The 23,265-nt window shown below is 29.1% G+C and overlaps 1 protein-coding gene across 1 annotated transcript; it reads left to right on the top strand.

Moving 5' to 3' along the window:
* Nucleotides 1-11,542: 11,542 nt before the first annotated feature.
* Nucleotides 11,543-15,082, top strand: LOC105168338 (protein terminal ear1). Its single transcript, XM_011088391.3, has 5 exons — nucleotides 11,543-12,588; nucleotides 12,947-13,634; nucleotides 13,855-13,977; nucleotides 14,119-14,260; nucleotides 14,347-15,082. Exons 1-5 carry the CDS (start codon nucleotides 11,907-11,909, stop codon nucleotides 14,659-14,661), a joined length of 1,950 nt encoding a protein of 649 aa, XP_011086693.1. The 5' UTR covers nucleotides 11,543-11,906; the 3' UTR covers nucleotides 14,662-15,082.
* Nucleotides 15,083-23,265: the final 8,183 nt, after the last annotated feature.

The raw sequence follows: 23,265 nt of genomic DNA, 5'->3' as shown, positions 1-23,265 counted from the left end.
CATCTACTGTATGTTGAAACTGATAGAGTTTTCGTTTAGACAACAATCTTGATCGACACACATGATCCCAGTCACAATGCTCCTCGCCCGCTCCCATTTTCTCATTTCTATATCAATTAAAATGTTGTCATACGAAAGTAAGAATTTCAAATGATTCTACATAAAAAAAATTTAAAATTTATCAATATTCAATAAAATATTATTTGAAGGAAGAGTTGAAGTAATTTGAAATTCATAAATTCAAAACCATTATGTCTAAATGTAACATTAATACTGATTAATTAATCATAAGATTAACCTTCCTTCACCCATACACAGGGTAAATACTCTAACCTTCATCTTTGCTTCACACTTCCTATCGTAATTTTGTATTTTATTTAACTTATAACACCGAACGAATTATATTATATATATAAGAGTTAATTATACTTAAATTTTATCAAAAATATAAAATTATGCTTTCTTCTAAAGAATTATTTAAGTAATACTTACAACATTTTCGAAAATTCGTTCTTTACACCTTATACATTTCCTTTATGATTTGTATAAAAAATAGTGACGCTAACAAAAAATTTACATAAATTTTTAATTTTATCTCTCATTTAACATTTTTCATATTTGTTTTTATACTTATATAGGGAAAAATATAATATATATGTGAATGAGGTTAACATACTTATATTTTTTTTTCTTATAAGTTCAAAAATATAACATTCGAATGTAAAATGGGGGGGGGGGGGGGAATTGAATATTTATATAATTTTTTCCTAACGTCAGTATTTCTCGTTCAAACCCTAATGAAAGGTAATAAGGTGTAAACAGTGAATTTTCGAAAGAGGTGTAATTATAATTTTGCATTTTCAAAGGGGGTTTAAGTGTAATTAACCCTATATATAATACTGTGAATTACACTTAAACCAATCGTATCTAAAAATACGAAATTATATTTTTCTCAAAAAAAAAAAAGTGTCTATCATACACAGAATTAAATGAAATATAAAATAACAAAAAAAATGAAATAAATTAGTGCAACAATTATGCAGTTGAGATTAATTAATTTCTGACAGTGGATCAAATATTAAATTCCTCAAAAAGAGATATAAGACACACACAACACACACACACACGAGGTGAGTTTTTTTTACTATCTTGGAAGTAAGAAAAGTAGCTATGGCTATGACTATGACTATGACTGACCCACATTGGTTTTCTACAAAAATATTAATATTTATTTATGTATTATGCATGAAAACATTCTTGGCCATGGTGAAATTATTTAATTAAATTAAAATATAATATTTAACTCGAAGCATGTCTGGCTACAAACCCTTCTCATCTCCATAACCACGTTTTTAATAATTGTTATTTATTACAGCAACGTATGACACGACACGACACGACAAGAGTCCCGAGATTCAGTTGACTGTGTTTTATGGTAGTAGTGGAGCATGCACTACTAGGTATGGTGGTGGCAGGGTGCAGCCGCCCGTTTCAGCCGCCAGTCACGGTGGCTATTGGCCATTGGACGGCGGAGGTGGTGGTGGTGGGCAGCACCACTCCTGGTAACAAGGGAGGCAAACATGGATGCATGGTCCTTTTTGTGTTGTGTGAAAAGAAGAGGTGGGAGTGGAGTGGCCTTTTAACTGTCCTTTCTCACTGCTAATAACTATATATATATTTATATGTATGGTAAAAGTTAGGACAATTACGAGATAAAAAGTATGGACATGTTGTGGAGTTGGAAATTCTCACCAATATTAAATTTGACGGAAATATGCTTATTATGTGAATGGTGTTCATAATTTAAGAAAAAATAAATTATATAAAAATTTTTATGTTTTCAAAATTTAGTTAAAATTTTTATGTTAAAAAAATAGGTAAATTATCCCCTATATTTTATAAAATACAGTAAAAAATACCTCTCTCTGTTAGAAGCTAACAGAGACTACACGACACTCGTCTATTGTGTGACTGAGCCTCATTTTTTTGCCCTTTTTGGGTTTATTTTAAGTGTATAATGTTTATTTTGCCCCTTGCTTTCACATTTAAATATGTTTTAAATTAGTTTATTGATATTATTATTTTATTTAAATATATTCAATTAATTTAAATTATTTATTGGGTCCAAATATATGTAATAAATTATATTTATTTATAAGATACATTAATTTAATATAAAAACACCTAAAAAGTTAATATACTAAAATTTACTTTTCAAATTAAAAATTTATATGCAATATAAAAGTCACTTATAATAATTATATATATTATTAACTTAATTAAATTATTATTAATTTATATATATTTCATTTATTTATAAATACTAATTAAATATCAAAATATTCAAAAATTAATATAAAATATTTAAGTTATATTATCTATTATAAATAATAGTTAAATTAAATTTAATATTTAAAATTTTAAAAAATTAAATTACATTTACTTTATTTTTAAAAGAAATACCTTCTTCATTGTTAGCGGCCGACGACAGAATTTTTGCCCTTCTTTTTTGAGCGACCACCATCGCCCAGATCAATGGTTGATATAAGAATCGTATAATAAGCAATTCAACAAAAAATTAAAGCTATGAGGGCTTACCTAATGGAAGAGGAGAGTATGCAACATTTTGAAAAACACTTATTTGCCTATTTTCTTAATACGACAATTTACCCTTTAAGAAAATTGATATTTGTTATGTGATTTGTACACAATTTTAAAAATGTAATTAAACTCACATAAGATAAATATTTACACGTTCAGCGGAATTTGAACTCTTGACCTCAACTTGCAATTAATATTTTGGCTACAGTTACAATCACGGCAAATTTTGATTAATTATGCCAAAATTTAAATTTTTATTTGACAGTGGTAAGTAGCATTCATTTACTATGTACGATGTTTACATAAAAATTTACTTTTATTCCTCATTCACCATTCCACACATATAAATTGCTGATATAATATGACTACTTTTTTCATTAACCGACAACTAAGTTTGATCCAATATCAATTATTTCGGAACAATATTTTATTACAATTACATCATTTTTACTTTTTATATATTATATTTACTCTTGTACAATTATAAAATTATTATCAGAATTCAATAAATTATTGAAATACTGAATGGGAGATATAATTAAAAGTTTATATAATATTTTCACAGAAGTATCCATAGGATATCTTACATTTTCTTTCCCTAATGTTTGGTGTAATTACACGTAAACTTTTTGTGGTTTGAAAAATTACATTTAATACTCCTGATGTTTCTTTTCGTCTAACAAATAGTTACTTATGTGAGTAAAAATTCACTAAATTTGTTTGATATTAACAAAAAAAATTGCATGAAAATTTATATTTCCCTTGATTGACTTATTATTGACTTATAATATGTCAAAAAAAAATTCTGACTATATTACCCTTATAACGGTGAGGATATATCTCTTCACATGCATTAATGTGTGAAGACATATGAGGATAATTTGATCATAAAAATAAATTATTTGACCTGCAATAAATCAGTAATAAGTCAATTAAGGGTAATTATAGATTTTTATCCTATGTTTTTGTTAATTTATTATTTGTTATAGCATACTTCAAGAGTATCAGATGTAATTTTTCAAACTATAAAAAATTTATATATAATTACATCAAATTTCAAAAAAAGAAAGTGTAATTATTCCTATCTTTAACAATAAATTATTGGCTGTCATCACAAAGGAATGTTTGTTTCTCCTAAACCTAACATTTGTAAGTAGGAAAGGAAAGTGGAAAGATAGAGCAGAGCAGACATCCCTTTCCCGCACCTTTTTCAACTCTTCAATGGAAAAAAAACCCTTTTCTTCCTTTCTAAAACATCATACACATCAAGTAAAACTAGGGTTGCATGAAATGAAATAAACAACAACAAATTACAAAAGGGATAATTATACGTAAATTTTCTATGATTTAGAAAATTACGTCTAGCATTTTTAAGTTTTGCTTCCGTCTAATAAATAAGTCCCTCTATTAGTCAAAATTCACCGAAATTGCTAATATTAACCAAAAAAAAAAATCTATATTTACCTCCAATTAACTTATTACTGATTTATTGAATGTCACATAAATATTTTTATGATCAAATTACCCTCATACGCTTTCACGCGTTAATACATGTGAGAATGTATATCTTCATCGTTATAGGGGTAGTTTAACCGAAAAAAAAAATATTTGATCTGTAATAAGTCAATTAATGCTAATATCAATTTTCATTCAGTTTTTTTGTTAATATTAATAAATTTTGTGTATTTTGACTAACACGAGAATTTATTTTTTAAACGGAAGCAAACTTAAAAAATACTAGATATAATTTTTCAAACTACAGGAGTTTTACATATAATTATGTCAGACCTCAGGAGAGAGAAGTGTAATTATCCCATTATAAAATTATTGAATTACACTTATAGGGTATTTTACATTGAACTCTTTTCTTTCTTTAATTTTCCACCTAGATTATTCGATATAAATAGATTGGTCTTTGACATTGTAACGATTATACAAAATAATAAGTTATTACTTACTAAAAAACATCAGATAGACAGATGAATATGTGATCTTTAATTTTATATTGAGTAGTACATCTGGAATTGTACAATTGAGTCTAAGTTATGGAGTTTACGACACTAAAAATATATAAAAAAGAACGTAAAAAAGAAAGTACAATATCCCCCATAACTATTTTTTTGAAAAAAAAAATAATTACATGAACAATGGTTTTGTAGCATTCAAGAATTAAAAAGTAGTATTATAATAATAATAATAATAATTTGGAGGACAAGAGCATGCAAAGCAACAAAGACAAGGTTGGAATTAGGTTTAAATAGAGGCATTGGAAAGCTCATGTTTGCTCACTCTGGTCAATATAATCTCCGGTGCACGTGCACCACTATTTTATCATCAATTATTATTATTATTACTACAATTATTATTTATTTATTAACAAAAATTAAATCTTATTTTCTGCCCCAATTTGTCAGCTGTCAGATTGCCAAGTATGACTCTCCTTCACAACCCCCCCCCCCCCCCCCACACACACAAACACAATAAATAAAATACTATTTTTTTTAAAATATATGTAATATATGATTATTTATATGAAAAAAAAAGAGAAAATCTTGAAAAAGTGGGGTTACTCAAAAGGGCAAGAGGGATTCATGTGGCAAACAAACCACTTTTGGAAATGGGACAAACCATCATCACACTATTCTATTTAACCAATACAAAAATATAATTAAAAAATAAATAAATTATATTGACGTCTCTTAAAATTAGAGTATTATATAAATACCCTTTGTTTTTATATAGAATTATAGCTACACTCTCGAGATATTTTAGTATAATATTTTTTTAAAATATGTTTGTGTGAGTTTTGCCGTTAAATAAGGGTATAGTTGTAATTACAATTATAATTGCTTGAGGTACATAAATAATTTGCAAAAAAATAAGAGGTGATATTTTTATATTTTGACCTAAAGTCATGGTGTGCTAATGTAATTTATCCAAAAAAAACTCATAAAATATACTTTTCAAATTATTAGTGGTTAAAGTAAATGGAGTTAATTTTAGAGGTTGTTTGACTAAATTAACTTTTTAATAAAATATAAGTTGATGCATTTGATATAATATTTTTTGGAGTTTTAAGAATGTCCAATTTTAATTTAGGAACACTACAAGAAATATAATATTTAATTATATTTAATTATGGCTAAAATAAATGCTCATAATAAATAATTTTTTACCACGACCACACAATGATTGTTAGCTGTAATTTTTATAAGGATGGATAAAATATTTATCGTGACTAAAAATTATAGTACATATTTTTGTTATGAATCTTAGCCATGATAAATAAATTTTATATGATGAAAAAACTATGTTTTTACATTTTAAGTATGTCTTAAAATAGAATAAAATAACATTAAATTTAATGTTGCTCTTCAATTTTTCTCCATTTCCTAGCTAATATATAGTTTCTTTGCACAAATGCTTTAGTTAGTATCATTAAGCGATATTTATATAATTACATTAATACATCAATTTGCTCGATCAGTAAATCAGTATAAAAATAATAATAATTGATAAAGCTACAACAAACTCACATAAAATTAGACAATACCCTTCAGATCGGGTTGAATACAAATTTATTGACGAAACCTCAACTTTAACCATTAAATTAAGACATAATTGATATACTTATCATATAATTTATTCGAATTCGATCAGATACAATCTGAAATAAAATTTTCCCTACTTCTAATATGTCCTCCTTATTACACTTATACTCGAGAAATTACTTTCCTATTTATAATTATTTTTTTCTCCAATTACAACGATCGACTTACGTGTTAGAGAATTTTAGTTTAAAAGACCTCGTAATGGTCATAATGAGTTTTTTGTGTTATAAATAAAATATTGATTTTATATATTTTTATTAATGTACTTTTATATCTATAAATTGTTTTTCTTTTACCATTTTATAAATTTACTTATTAATAAAAAAATGTTAATATTTATTTGTTCATAGAAAATTTAATTGATATAAAAATTTTAATTTAATCCGATTCAATTTTATTAAATAAATAAATACATCAAGTACAAGAAAAAAAAAGGCATAAAGATATATATATTATTTTTTTAAAGGTCAATTCATTTTGCATGTATTGTCCTGTCACCAATGCTGGCACATCTGACTCCAGTTGTATTTGGGGATATATGCTGCTGTGTATTTCTTTTTCCTTTTTGTTTTAAATACTGAATTTATTTATTTAAAATAAAAGATAAATATATAATTATATCAATGTCTTGATAAATTAAATAATATATCAATTCGATCAATAAATCAATATGACTAAAAATAAACAAACACTCATATAAGGTGAAATAAATAGCGGTCGGACTCCAACCCATGATTTTAATTTTCGGTTTTTTTTTCATTCAAAAAGTACTGAAAAATAATTGTTTTCTATTTGAAATAAAATAAAATTCAAAATGTGAAAATTAGACTCTTCGTTGTTTTTTAACCAATTGGAAAAATTCATGAATTGATTTTAAATATTTAAATTTATTTTTTATATATACAAAGTCTAAGGGAAATTTAATTAGAGATTACAGAATATCACTACATTAATTAGTATAAAAGTTTTTTTATATAAGTGATAATTACGGAACTACATTTGTGTTTGAATAAATTAAATAATATATCGATTCAATTAATATATCAATATAATAAAAAATTATGAAATAAATTTATACTATTTATTAAATGAGAGAACTTTAGAGTAACCACCGTAATTGACAAAATATAAATTACCTATAATACCCTTAATATACTTATTCCTCTACAAATAACTATCTTTACATTGATTAATTAATTTTGTTAATAATGTATTGTTCTACAATTTGAAAAATTAATTCAATTTATAAATTTTGATTAGTTAATTATTCATTTTAATTTTTTTATTAAGTTAAATAAATATGATAAAAAAATAATTATATACACGTATTGACTGTACTTCAGTCACTAGTTACAATAAATTTACATGAGGTGACACAAATACCCACACAGGTAGTAAGGGTCGAACGGATGACTAGCATAAAAGTTAATAATATAGGTCTTTGAACTAAAAAAAGGGTAAACTCCCCTGAAATTTGATATAATTACAAATATTCCCTCAAAATTTGAAAAATTACAAATAACTTCCTAAAATTAACGATCGTATAATAATTATCTTCTCGTGGCAGCTTATTATAGACCGTATTTATTAGACAATTATTAATTTTATGAAGGTAATTGAAAATTCTTAACACAACGCCAGGGTATTTGTGATTATAACAAGTTAATCTTAAAGGAATCAATTTATCCTTAAAAAAATAAATTAATGAGAATTTTTTTTATATTTAAATATGAATGAAAATACTCTATGCAGCGTTCGGGCATGGTTTCCTAAGTCGGGACTTAGCGTAAAATTAAGAGGTGTTTGGATGAAATTATAAACTCTTGGAAAAAAAAAATAATACCAATACAAATAGAAAAGGAAAAGAAATAGAAATCGTTGTTTTGAATCGTACACACGCACACACACGTGTACGTGTGTGTGCGTGTGATGCAAGACGGATTTCCTCAATCTGGTGAGATTTGCACAACACAGCACTTGCATGAAATTAAAAAGTCGTACTTCTGATTTTTGTTTTTATTTTTTGTCCAAGTGATGAATATGTGCAGACAAATGTAATTTTAAATTTTGTAGTCGCATTTAATAAAGCGCGTCTGCATGTATGTTGACATCGTTAGCTTTTTCAAAATTAAAGATATTATTTGTTATATCATTTAATATATTTAAATATTAAAATTTAATTAAATATATCAATAATTTTATATTAAACATTACTTTCAAAGAAAATAAAGAAATAAAATTATTATAAAATAGACAGACGTTTGTATTTATGCGACTCTATTAAAATATTAACATTAAATAATTGTTCTATCTAACAGTTTAAACCTTTATAGTTGATGAGTAAGGGTGATAAAAAAAATAAATAAATAAATCGTCAAACCAAATCGAATCGCATTGTTTTTTATGATTATTTTTTAAATCACAATTCTAAATTTAGAGTAAAATCGTACCGCACTATTGATTTGGTTTTAGTTTAGAGCTTAAAAAATCGTCAAAAATCGAACAACAATGCTAAATTTATAATTAATTTTTTAAATTATATATATATATATAATAATTTGACAAAATAATTAATCTTTTAGAAGAATTTCATATTTGAATTATATAATCCCAAAATTCATATATTATCAAAGATCCATGTTACAAAGTCCATTATTGTAAAATTTATATTTGGATTTTATACGAAAAAAAAAATTAATTCTTTAAGCTTGTTCAAATTTTAAGCCCATTTGATGATTGCCTCAATTTTTCGTTCATTTTTTTTTTCTCTTGTTTTCTTTTTTCCCTTTTCTTCTTCTCTCTTTTCTCTCTTACAACCTACTTTGTTCTGCTTTTCTGCCTTTTATCTTTATTCTCTCTAAAACCGACCTTTTGTTGGATTAAGTATATATGTTCTTACATATTAATATACTTAAAGTTGTGGAAAGTATTTGTGGTCTATGGTGCATAATATTGGTCTTTCTTGCTTGCTACATAAAAATAGTTCTTTTATCTCTTAATTTTTGTTAGCCTCAACGTCTTATTTTTGTTATAAATATTAAAACTGTCAAACCGCCCAAAACCGTCATACTCCCTACAAAACCACACTGTTCATTTTAATTTTAAAAGGGACAATTTAAAAATTATTTATAAAATCACCAAAAACAATTCGATTTAAAAATAATTTTAGAAAAATCGAAATCGTACCTTGAGCACCCCTAAAGATAAGGTCGTTTAACAATCAAGCTAAACAAGAGGTGCTAAACTCGAATCTTAATGCCATTTATTTACAAAAAAACTTCCACGCATAGAGTTTGCACGTGAAGATGGCATATTGAGACACAAATTTTTATTGTAAAGTCTCAGCCCTACCACTTAATCAAGATCTTATTGAGCTTTTTCATCGTAGAAAAATAAAAAATAATTTAATGGTTTCAATTTTTCCATTTTTTGGATTCCTTGCAATTTTGTTTTGGTCCATATATAAGTGAAGATACTCCGCAAAAATCATAAATCGCCTAAGAATTACTTATAAATATAGTTCTTATATTGTAAATAAATTTTAAAAAATGTAATATTTTAATTAAAAATAATGGGTTCTAAATAATTAAATGAATAAATATCAATACAAGGGGTAATCATTTATACCATTATAAAAAAAATTATGTACTAGTTTTAAATACTCAAATTTATTAGTTTATTACTTTTATTTAGGTCAAAATAATAATTTTTAATAATTGTACAGTTATATATTTGTTTTTCTCTCAATCAACTAGTCTATGTTTATATTTTACCTTATTCTCCATATTTATTACAATTTATTTTTATAATTAACATTCTTTTATATAAATTCATTTATTTTCGATAAATCACATTCTTTTTTATATATTCGTGAAGGCCACATCCGATAAAAACTAGTACATATATAAAAATAAGTGATAATTATACTCTCCTCCCCTTCCATAAGATTTGGTGTAATTACACGTAAACTCTCAATGCTTTAAAAAATTTGCATCTAACACCCTTGAAAATTGCTTTGGTCTAACAAATAAGTTCTTCTGTTAGTTAAAATTAACTGAATTTGCTGATATTAATAAAAAAAATTGAATAAGAATTGATATTTATCCTGATCGACTGGTTACTCACTTATTACTAAACTACCTTTAGAATAGTGAAGATATACATCTTCATATGCAATAACGCATGAAAAAAATATTAGGATAATTTGGTTATAAAACGATTTATTCGACCTGTAGTAAATCAATTGAGGATTAATATAGATTTTTTCTGTTTTTTTCTTTTATATTAATAAATTCAGTAAATTTTGATAAATAAAAAAAATTATTTATTAAATAAAAATAAATTTTAAAAATATTAAATATAATTTTTTTATTTATAAAAAGTTTATATATCATTACACCAAAATTTAAAAAACAGAGTGTAATTATTCCTAAATATAAAGCATGTGAGTGGTCAAAAATACTCACATGAAAAAAAGAGTACTAACACCACAGCTGCAATTATTATTCAGATATCTGTCATATGAGATATTGTACCTTAGCAATATCTCAACACGTGTACGGTCAGGGTTTGACTGTCCCTCCTCCAGATACTTTAATGGAATATATATATATATATATATATAAATAACTCAATTTTTAGTATTTAACCATGAAAAAGGAATACCACTTTTATTAATTTCTTTTACAAAAAAATCATTATTTTTCATATTATTTTTATCACCATTTTAAAGTTTTTCTTTTTTTTCCAATTTTTTTTCTCTATCTTATTTTCCTCGGGACAATATAATTTAATAAGAATATAAATAACGAGTGAATATTTTTTATATATTATTAATTTTCGAATAATATTAGTATGAATTAACCAAATATGAAGTAATTTTAATTTTTATACTATTTACATCTCCGCTATTTATAATTGAATAGATTGACAAATACATATTTTCTTAATTTTCAAAATTAGTTAATGAAATTTGAAACCGCGTTCAAAATGGGAAAATATTTTTCACGTTCGAGCTGGTGAACTGTGGATAAGATTGAAATTAATTATAAAAGTTCAATTATTGTGTTTACAGCAGAGAAACGATTTGTCGTCCTCACCTACTTACCTTATAAATCATACGTACAGTCTGTCGTTGTTATGTAATTAGGTGTATAGTATTATTTAAGGTTAAATTTAAATTTGTTGAGTCAGTTACAGAGCAAGTGTTAGTATGAAGTTATTATTAAATAAATTATAATTTTATTAATTAAAAAAAAGTATAAGTTTGTGAATTAATTTATAAAGAGTTAGAGAGTAGGAGCAATTTTAGCAAACTTTTCTTGCCTGAAAAGAGAAAGTCGTGTAATAGGCAATTCCTTTGTTCTTTATAACATTCTCGTCTCTTTCTCTCTCTACCTCTGTCATTCTCGCCTCTCTTTCTCTCACACACACAACACGCACTAGTCTTCTACTAGGAAGAAGATTCAACGTAGAGTCTAGAGAGAGAGAGAGACAGAGAGAGCTACGGAGTTTATGGTTGTAGCATGAGAGAGAAGCTAGAGAGAGAAAGAAAGAAGAAAGAGATATGTACTCAAACTACATATAACGAGATCAAGAACCATCCGACATTTATTATTTAGGATAAAACGAAAAAACCCTCGTCGGAAATCCTCCTTTTTCCTCCGGTTTTTTGCTTGAACCTGTTCTCCGACGATGAATGAACCCGGTTTTTCACGGTTCCCCGCCCACCACCTCGACCCCGGCGCTCAAGAATTCTTTCCCACCACCGCTTTACCTTCAGTCCCGCCTCAATTTTTCTACCCCTACCCTCCGCCGGTGTACGACAACATGGGGTACGCGCGGCCGCAGTTTCCATCAGCTCCGGCGTTCGTTAGCGCGGCCGCGGAGCCACCGCCTCCGCTGCCGGTTTCTTTGCCCCCATCCTCGCCGACGCCGTCAAGGACTTTGCTCCTCAGCATGGTCCCAACCTCCGTGAGCGAATCAACGGTGCGGCGCGAATTGGAAGTCTTCGGCGACGTGAGGGCGGTCCAGATGGAACGGCGGCGTGAGGGTTTGGTGACGGTGCACTTCTACGACGTGAGAGACGCGCAGGCGGCGCTGATGGCGATGCAGGAACAGCACATGCAGCAGCAGTTCCGCCTCGGCCGCCACTACGACGCAGTCCTGAACAATTCTATGCCATTGATGGCTGTCGCGCCACCACCACCCCCCCAGGCGGCGCGTGGGCTCATCTCAGGACGAGTGGTGTGGGCCCAGTTCACTACTCCGGTGACTTCTGGCCTTCCCGACGGCAACAATCAAGGAACCCTTGTTATATTCAATTTGGATCCTGGGGTTTCCGCTTCTTATCTCAAAGAGATTTTCGAAGCCTTTGGTATGAACTACAATTATCATCTCTTGTTCCCATACATGTAATTACACTTGTCATGTGATTGATTATAGTGGATGATGAGTCTATTTCCATGACTGCGTGTGTGTGTGTGTTTTGTATGTGTTAGCAGATGTTTCAGGTTGTAATTATGAAGATTGAAGAGATCTAGTGAGATTTTGTGGGGGTGGGTTGGGGTGTGGGCAAAGGCAAAAGACTTGTTTGAAGTGTTTTTCTTAATTGATGGGTCGTTTTCTTGACCACATTTATGTGAAAAAAGGAATTGTCTTTTGTGTGTCATTCGAAGTATGTTGTTTTTAATGATGTTTTTGTTGTTTCGATTGCAAAACAAAAACACAAAAAGGGCCCGTGAAGGAATTGAGAGAGACACCAAACAAAAGGAACCAAATGTTCGTGGAGTTCTATGATGTGAGAAACGCAGCCAAGGCCATGGCCGCCATGAACGCCAAAGAAATCCTCGGACAACGTATTGTGATTGAATTCAGCAGGCCTGGTGGCCAGTGCAAGAAGTTCTGGAGATGCCCACAAAATGGAGCTCCCAATCCCACCACTACTTATTCATCAAGAACCTCTTTCAGGTCCTCGTCGTCGTCCTCGTCGTTCAACCTGAATCGGCCTTCTCCACCCCCGTCGGAGGGTAAACTCTCCATCCGTTCGCCGCCACAGCAGCGCAATTACCATTCCAACAAAAACCCTAGTGGGAGTGGAGGAAGCAGAAGCTCAAGCAGTGGATCATCACCACTTGATGAATCAGTGACTAATCTATGCATTGGTGGCTATGACGAGTGCTCGAGGCCGAATAAAAAGAGCACTGGTTTCAAGAAAAGCAATAACTCATCAGCATCTGATAGTGGTGGCGGGAGTTCAAAGCAGGCCGGCTGCAGGCCGTGGAAGGGCGGCGGCGGTGGTGGAGGAAGACACGGGAAAGATCATGATCCACGCTTTCTGATTAATGAAGATGCGATAATGGAATCGAATTGCAGGGATCCCAGAACCACTGTCATGATCAAGAACATCCCTAACAAGTACAGGTATTGGTCTTGTCTTTCTTTCATATTTTTGAGCTTGCTTGCTTCTTTAGCCAAAATATTCTTATTATAATTTACACTCATTCCCTTCTGTCTCCCATTCAAAATAAAAAAAAACCATCAAGAAAATAGTAGAACTAAATTTAGAAAAATATATTTTCTTGTAATTATAATTTGACTTTTTAAATTTCATTTATATATTTTTTTTATGTATAATTTGCAGTCAGAAGCTGCTGCTGAACATGCTGGACAACCACTGCATTCACTGCAACGAGCAGATGGCCGACGACGGCGATGATCAGCCCTTGTCCGCATATGATTTCGTCTACCTCCCTATTGATTTCATGTGATTATCTCTCTTAATTTAATTAAATCCCTTTTAATTAAAATTATTTATAACGTATGCTCAGAAACCCTTATCTTTGATATGCTTATGTTTCATGAATTTGTTAGTAATAATAATCTTGTTCATGTCTTAATTTGTTAGCAACAAGTGCAATGTCGGATATGGGTTCGTGAACATGACTTCCCCTCAGGCAACATTGAGACTGTACAAAGCCTTCCACCATCAGAACTGGGAGGTCTTCAACTCCAGAAAGATCTGCGAAGTCACCTATGCAAGATTACAGGTATTTATATATACATTGTATTTGTGTGGTATATTATTGAAAGACGAGAACGTTGTTTATGTGAAAATATGGATGAATTGATGAAGGGACTGGAGGCGTTGAGAGAACACTTCAAGAACTCCAAGTTCCCCGGCGATGCCGAGGAGTACATGCCAGTGGTGTTCTTGCCTCCTCGTGATGGCCGGACGCTGACCGATCCCGTCCCAATAGTTGGCCATGTTGACCCACCTCTTCCCCTTTCTCCACCGTCGTCATCTGCTGCTAGCTCAAAGGAAAACCAATCAGAAACACAAATAGGAGTCGGCTACGAGGACGGTGTGGGAGGCAGCGAGAGTGGAGGCTGTAGCTACGATGAAAACGACAACGACGACGACTACGGAAGAGAGCCGAGCAATGAATGATCTTCTTTCTTCGCCAGATCTCCAGATACAGCTCACTTTTTATATATTATTATCAGTGTGCTTGAATTCATTGATGATCAAGAAATCTCTCTAGCTCCCAATGCTACTCTTCTGACAGTATCAACTGGGCAGCACCAGGACATAGCCAATGAGCTTTCTTGTTGAGCTCCGAGCCAAATCTCATTCATGGCCATGCATAACATAAGTGAGCAACCATCATCCCACCCCCTCCAGTTCTTACAACCTCAGAAGAGCCTAAGGCGTTTATGTTTTGTCTGTATCATATATTTAGTTAGGATTATCAATGGTTGATTAGGGAAATAGGTTTTAATTTGTTACAGCTTTCTTGCTTAGCTTTTCTTTGAATTCTCAGTAGATGTTGAATTTTATTTATTAATTATGGGTTTTTGGAGAGTGTGAATGATGTCTATTTTTGGGTTTGTTGTTTTTATGATAATGGGTTTTATTATTAAAAGGTTTGTGGGGTTTACGTTGGAAACATTGAAGCATCTGTTCATCGGCACTTTGAACGTTCGAATTTCAATGTAAGGAGAGAAAAGCGGAGGGGAGACCACACCTCTCCACCTCCATCTCATGTTATTCCTATTTATACCCTTGTTTACAAGTCCTGTCGTAATTTTTGTGCACGTGACGTAATTGTATCAGAAAATGCAACATGATTTAAATTAGAAAATTCAATTAGCTTTTATCATTCGATTAATTTTTAACCCGAGTTGATTGGATTTCGTTTTGAATTATATAGCATTTTTTATTAATTTTGATATATACACTTTATGTGTATAGTTTTTTTAAAAAATAAAATATATAATGTTATTTTGAAAGATTATATAATTAATTCATATATCTTATAAGATTTTTTTTTTAATTTATAAAATATCAGATTCTTTCCTCCCAATGAATTAAGCTCTTGGATTGACAAAATATTTTTAGATTTTTAGGCTCTTATTTAAAAAAAAAAAACTATCAAATATAATATTTTATAAATTTATGAATCTATAAGATATTTCAGATACACCCTCTAAACTTTATTATTATTTTTTATTACCAACTTTAGATATATTAAGTTCACATGGACAAATTGAAATCAGTTATTAGACAAATGAATTCAGTGATTAATTAATTCACATAAAAAAATATAATATTATCTATTTACAATAAAAAAGTGAGATTGTTTCCAATTATAGGTATCTATAGCTAACTAAGGGGATGTCCGAGTGAACTTATAAGTTTTTTTGAAATATTTTATAAAATATTTGAAAATTTATAATATATTAAAAACTATCTTAGTAACTTTTTTAAACAAATGAGCTTAGCTTATAATTTTATTTTGTTCTAACATTTTAAAAGATTATTTTTAAAATAAAATTTAACATCTTATTTTAAGAGGAAAATATCTTACAAAATGTACGCCACTATAAGAAATTATGGCAATAGCTAGAAAAATTAGAAACAACAACAAAAATTTATTGATTATTAGGAACGGATTTTGCAAAGGATAAGAATTTAATTTCTTGTGATTTTGAAATTAACATTAAAAATAAAATATTTATAATTAGAAAATAATTTCGATGTAGCTAGTATTGACAAAAAAATTGAAAAGTTTCCTGTTACGAATAAATATTTTCGTTACTAGAATTTCTACAAAATTAGCAACAGAAAAAGTCGATGCTATAATCAGCGCCGAGCTATTATCAAGTATTTATTCATTGCTAATATAAATTAGCAATAAATTTCAATATTTTGTAAGAGATTTGTGTTGTTATTATTAATAACAATAAAGGTTCGTTTGGTTTAAGTGAGAGAAAAAGAAAAGTGAAACAGGGAGGAGAAGTGCAAAGGGGAAGGGAGAGGGAAAGAATAATAGTTTTCCTTTAGTATGATTGGAAGGGGAGCAAATTTCAAATACTTTCTTTTATTTGGTACAAGAAAAACAGATTGAGAAGAAAAGATTAAATTTTATAATTTTGTTGAACAACCCTTCTCTTCATTTTGTATTAGAAAATAAATATATTAATATTATCCTAATATAATTTTAATATATAAAATATTTGAAAACCCTATTAATGAAAATATTTATCAAATAAGAAAAAGAATATTTTTTATTAATAAAAATATTTATTCAAAATAAATATAGTTCATTTATTTTATACTGTTTAATTTAAATAGAATCAAAATTACTAACAATATTATCGACTAATGAATTCGAATTCAAATATCAATGCTTTTATTGGTAACAGAAACAACTCTGTATATCATCTTCAGATGCATTGAAAAAGGCAATGCAAAGAACGCACGCATTTTTAGCAATTTTGTTATATTTTTTCTGATAATTATGTGTAGTATTATTAGCGAGAAACTACAAGTAGACTCTCTGTGGTCTGGAAAATTATGTCTAGCACCCTGAAGTTTGCTTCCGTCTAACAAATAAGTCTATTCATTAGTCAAATTTATCGAATTTGTTGATATTAACAAAAAAATTGGAAAAAAAAATCTATATTTACTCCGATTGACTTACTAATTTTTGTAACATGCAGATAAATTTTTTTATGATCAAATTACCCTTACACGTTTTCATGCATTAACACATATGAGGAGTATATCTTCACTGTTATAAGGGTACTTTCGTTCGAAAAAAAACATTTGACCTGCAATAAGTCAGTAATAAGCCGATTAAAGGTCAATATCAATTTTCATTCAATTTTTTTTTTGTTAATATCAGTAAATATTTTGGTGAACGAGGGACTTATTTGTTAGATGAAAGCAAATATCAAATGAGCTAGACGTAATTCTCTAAAATAAAAGATATTTACATATAATTACATCAAATCTAAAAAAAAAAAAAAGTATAACTATCTCTAAATATTTTGAGGATGAAAAAGATATAGATCCAAAATACATAGTGTTATTATATGTGTATTTATGGATTAGGGTCAAATAACAATATGCGGAGAGTAGGAAGAAAAAGCAGAGGCAGAAGGGTAGGTGATGATGATAGCAATGTGCAGAGAGAGAGAGAGAGAGAGAAGAATGAGAAAGAGTGTGTGCATTGGCCCAAAGCCAACTGAGTTCCGCAGTGGCTTAACTGATGCACTCTCCTTTCATACTTCCCTCTCTATTCATTCCCAACGCTCGCTTTTCTATGCTTCCCTATCCCCCACTATATTTAAAATTTTTAATTTCTTTCTCGTGTGGTAAATTTTTATTTTTAAATCTATTAATTCAGATTTTTAGATGTGCTGATCGTTTAATATGTTAACAAAATCAGAGCAAACAAGGAATTTTGAGTTTGAATATCGTTATTTAGATTAAAAATAAAACAAAAAAAGAATATGGCCCTGCACGTGAGATGACTTTTTGTTTTGGAGCCCCCTAACAGTTTCTCTGATCCAGTTGAATAAGACAACGAGACATATTAGCTGAATTTTGAAAATGTTCAATCATATTGGTATTTCATATCTAGTTTGTATTACCCTAAGCATCGAATCAACGATTTATGATAAATCATACAATTCAGCCAATTAATCTTCTATATTCCAGGAACAATCTTTTTTATAGAATTTAGTGTTCTCTTGAAATTCACCTCGACACTTAATTTTTGAAAGATTATAATTAGAATTTTTCTGATATTGTAAGGAGATACCTAATACATAATCCATGTTCAGACTTTATATCACTATCGAAATCATTTATAATGCGACTTAATTTTTATTCTTTGATATTTCATATAATTTACCTTTTTCTATGTATTATAATTTATAATTTCATTAATCATTATAATTTCACTTGCGGCGTATTTGGCCAGTCCAATATATATCTGTTAAAAATCAACTTTTATACACCCAATGAAAAGTTTCAGATTTCTGTCCCACCAAACAGAGCCCATGTTGAGAGATAAGTATCCAGTGGTGTGAGGGAGCAGGGCCCAATCTTCAGTGAGCCGTTACTGTTTTCCCTACAGTTTAAAAACAACAGTTCCCTGTGATTTCTGCATAAAATGTCTACTTTCACAGAATCGCAGCTCTTCCCTTTTCATCTTGTCAGCGTTGCCCCTTTTCGCTATTCCCCTTTCTCTGTTGATCTTCTGGGGTTTCGACACGTGGTGTGTTCAGTAAGCTCCACGTCATCAAATTGGGGTATAAAAATGTTTGGTCCAATTTGTAGGGCGTTTATCCCAATTAACCGAATCGAATCGAACTACATTGAACAACAAGTTCGATTAATTAAAATTTTGGTATGTCAAATATTTTGTTTCATTCAATTTTATATTAAATTAACTAAAAAATTAAAATATATATAATGTAATGTTAATTTAGTAGATACAACTTATTTATTAATCAATAGTATACTAAATTAAATATCTATTAATCATAAAATTATTATTATTTGTTATAATTAAAGATATTAAGGTATTTAATATGTATATATATTTTAAAAAATTAGTATTATGTTAGATTCGGTTAATTAACATAAAAGCTATTTTAAATTACTATTTTAATTTATAAAAGTATTATTTTTGTATATCATATGTAAGTAAAAATAAAATATAAATATTTTTTAATATATTTAAAATATATAATAAATATTAAAAAATAATTTTGTGCCAGCTCTAGTCCCAAATATTAATGCGACGGACCATTGACCATGTTTAACGAAGTCTGCACTAATTAAAAGTTCACTCTATTCATGAAAATAATATAAATAGTGTATTATTATTTTTTTGATGCCAAACATATTGTAGGATATATAAGATTTGATATCATTGTAATAACATTTTTTTCCCCTTGTGATCCGGGTCGAATAATGCGATCTCTTGATTCGATCTCCACTCAGAGTGCCAATTCGTCCAAAACCAGATTTTTGGGTTCCCTGAGAATAAAACACGAACTGTGAGCTCGTCGGGCACGTCCCCGACAATGACCCTCCGACGTTCAAGTTAGGTTGGTCGAATGAAATAGGTTCGATCAAGGAATTCGGTCTCAATTAATACGTATCAGTTACCTCATTTATGGCGTGTCGGGGTCTATTTATAGCGCACATTTGTACGTCAAGTACCGGGCCACGTGGCCTTATCTTGTCGGTGCGCATCCTGATCGAGCGGTGGTCATTATCCGGGTTTTCGGTCGGTGTACGCAATCCGGGTCGGGTCAAATGCGACCCGCCTGCTACAATATACGCGGATCCTGATCGCGAAATGACTATAATGCCCTTAATGAGGGGTGTTTCGGTCCTTTTGTAGGTGTGGTATTTGGATACTCATCACCTTGCATCTGCTTTTATATCCTCTTGTGATTTTCTAAATTTTTCTGTATTATTTTTTCATACAAATAAGATTATAATACGCCATGTAATGGCATTATGGAAAATTATTTGATTTTTTTTTCGAATTACTCTTTTTCAATAGAATATTTCATTCTTTGTAGTTTAGATCCCATTAAATTTAAAAATAATTACATCGTTTTCTTTTGAGATTTTGTGTAATTATATTTAAATTTTTTATAATTTGAAAATTTACATCTGATACCCTTAACATTTTTCTGCCTAATAAATAGATCATTGTATTAATCAAAATTCACTGAATTTGTTGATTTTAATTAAAAAATTAAATAAAAATTCATACTTACCCTAACAGATTTATCTGTACATATATCACATGCTAATGCATGTGGGGAGGTATATAATCACGTTTATAAAGTTAGTTTAATCAGTCCAAGTGGGTGGTTGGGGGGGAGGGGTGGGTACCATGCATAAGAATAACTCATGAGCTTGTAATAAAATTTCATTACCTCCTCCATGATCATGTAGAAGCAGCAGCAAAAGGCGTTGTTTCAGTAACAGCAGAGGAGATGATGATGATGATGATGATTTGATTGCCATTAGCTTGCACTGCACCGCACCGCACGCCGGCTTCTGTGACATTTGCTCCGTCGGCTCTCCAAATTGACGGCTCATTAAAATTACAACTACAATTAATCCATTCATGACCATGGGAGCACAGACAAGCTTAGCTTAGCTGGCTCAAGCTGCTTGCCTTGTATCACACGAAACCATCAGCTTTCTGCTATGTCGCGTTTTTGGGTGTTGACGACATTAACTTTTTTCTTTCCTTCCCAAGAAAATTATTAATGTGAATGTATGATGGAAGTGATGGTGCGGGTGGCAAGAACCAGAATCAGATTATTTATTTGATTTGATACCATGAATTTAACTTCACTTATTATTATCATTATTATTTTATTTATTTACTTTTAATAAATTAAAATCATATTTTCTAAAATTTAACATAATTATAAATACATTCTTTTTATTTAAAAAATTACAACTACACTTTTAATTTTAACGTTTCATCTGACAGCGAGCCCATTTCGTTAGCCTACGTGTTTCCATACAATTTATGTGGTGAACTAATCAAATTCAATTTTGGGTCGTGAATTATGATTTGGAATAATTATATTTACACCCCCTCACCTATTGTCCTTTATACAAACCACCTTTGCCTTTTTAAAAATTACAGAAACCACCCTTAACAGCCTTTAAAATTAAAAAATGCCGATGTTGACTCGGTCAAACTTCAATTCAAATTTTTAATGATATAAATGCTCTCAGGAGTGTTTATGTAATTACCAAAAGATAAAAGGAAGGGGTGTCAAAGTAATCACTGCTTTTTGGACATTATTTGGGTGGTTGAATAGCAATTTACTTTTCAGTATTTATAAATGAACAAATTACTCCCTTGAGGATTGGTGCAGTTACACGTAGATCCTCTCTGATTTAAAAAATTACATTTAGCACCTCTAAGGTTTGCTTTCGTATAACGAATAAATCCCTCATTTAGTCAAAATTCATTAAATTTGTTGATATTAACAAAAAAACTGAATGAAAATCGATATTTACTCTCCAATTGACTTACTATTGACTTATTGCAGGTCAAATAAATTTTTTTATGATCAAATTACTCTCATTCATCTTCATGCGTTAATACATGAGAGGATACATATCTTCACCGTTATGTCAATTGATGATAAATATCTACTTTCATTTAATTTTTTTTTATTAATATCAATAAATTTGATAAATATGAACTAACAAAATAACTTATTTGTTATATAAAAATAAATCTCAAATGTACTAAAAAGTACGATGGGGTGTGGAAGCACAAGAAGAAGAAAAAGTAGTCCACAAGAGTTTTGGGTCTTTTCCCAAGGAGGAAGTCGGGCTGTCGAGGAGAACGAGGTTTGCTTAAATAATGCATGCTATCTTATTTTATTATAATTCTTTACACTTATATAATAAATTTAAGAATTAAATTAGAATGATTTTTTTTTATAATTATAAATATTTTGTATTATTCAAAAAATTATAAATATCGATGACATTTTATGAAATTATATAATCACTTAATAAATGTATAAAATTGTAAATTTTGTCCTTGTTGTTTTTTCTTTTTAAATAAAAATTTGACAGAGGATAAAAGATATTGAAAAAATATAAAAAAATTCATTAAAGTTTTAAAAATAAATAAAATCATGATTTATTATCCACAAAAATATTTTGGTCAATTTATCACAAAAATGTATTAAAATTTAATAGGGGCTAAGGGATTGAACTAATTATTGAATGACTGTTAAAACTAGGAAGGTATTGATAATTTTTTTAATCAATGAAGGATAATTGTAACTATATAAAGTTTAAAGAGAGCTCGTTGCAACTTATCTTACACTTAAAATCAATAATTTTATCAATTAATATATTAGTTATTGCCATTTGATGGTATTTATAATAATAAACCAATGAAATTTAGTTTGGTTAACAAAATATTTAACTCTAACTTCAATCTTTTCCATAAAGACAAAGTGGAAAAAGATTAAAAATATTACTTTTAATATCCATAAAAGGTTAAAAGGTTAAAAGGGATAATTTTACAGTCCCCTCCCTTAAAGTTTGGTATAATTACACTAAAATATTTATAATTTGAGAAATTATATTTAATATATTTGAGTAGTCAAAATTCATGAATTTGTTTATATAATAAAAAAATTGAATAAAAATTAATTTTTTTTCGATTGACTTATTACACGACAAATAATTTTTTTATGGCGAAAATACTCTTTATAATGGCAAAGATATACTACTCACATTTATTAACGTTTGAAGATGTAATGATAATTTGATCATAAAAAAAATTTATTAAGTTGTTATGTTAATATCAGTAAATTCAAGAACTTTTGACTAACGGAAGAATTTATTTGTTAGACGAAAGTAAGGGTACTAAATGTAATTTTTTAAACCACATAAATTTTTCGTATAGTTACACTAAACTTAAGAAAAAAAAGAGTGTAATTATCTCAAAATTAAATCCCATAATTTGGGAGCAGAAGGACTCATTTTGAGTGTGGAATTATAGAATATATTCGTGAAATGTAAATATCTATTAATAATAAGCTAACAATTATTATTTAATAATTTATATTAATTTTTTATAAATAATTATTAAAAACTTATTTACAAGCTTTTTACTTTTTTGTCCTTTAGTTATGAGGGAGAGTGAGACACACCACACTTAGAACGACGGGCCATTGGTAATTA

The sequence above is a fragment of the Sesamum indicum genome, linkage group LG8 (genome assembly GCF_026168435.1).
Source record: "Sesamum indicum cultivar Baizhima isolate 11 linkage group LG8, ASM2616843v1, whole genome shotgun sequence".
Lineage (NCBI taxonomy): Eukaryota > Viridiplantae > Streptophyta > Magnoliopsida > Lamiales > Pedaliaceae > Sesamum > Sesamum indicum.
Note: the sequence above shows the minus strand (reverse complement) of the source record. Positions and strands in the feature narration are given on the sequence as shown.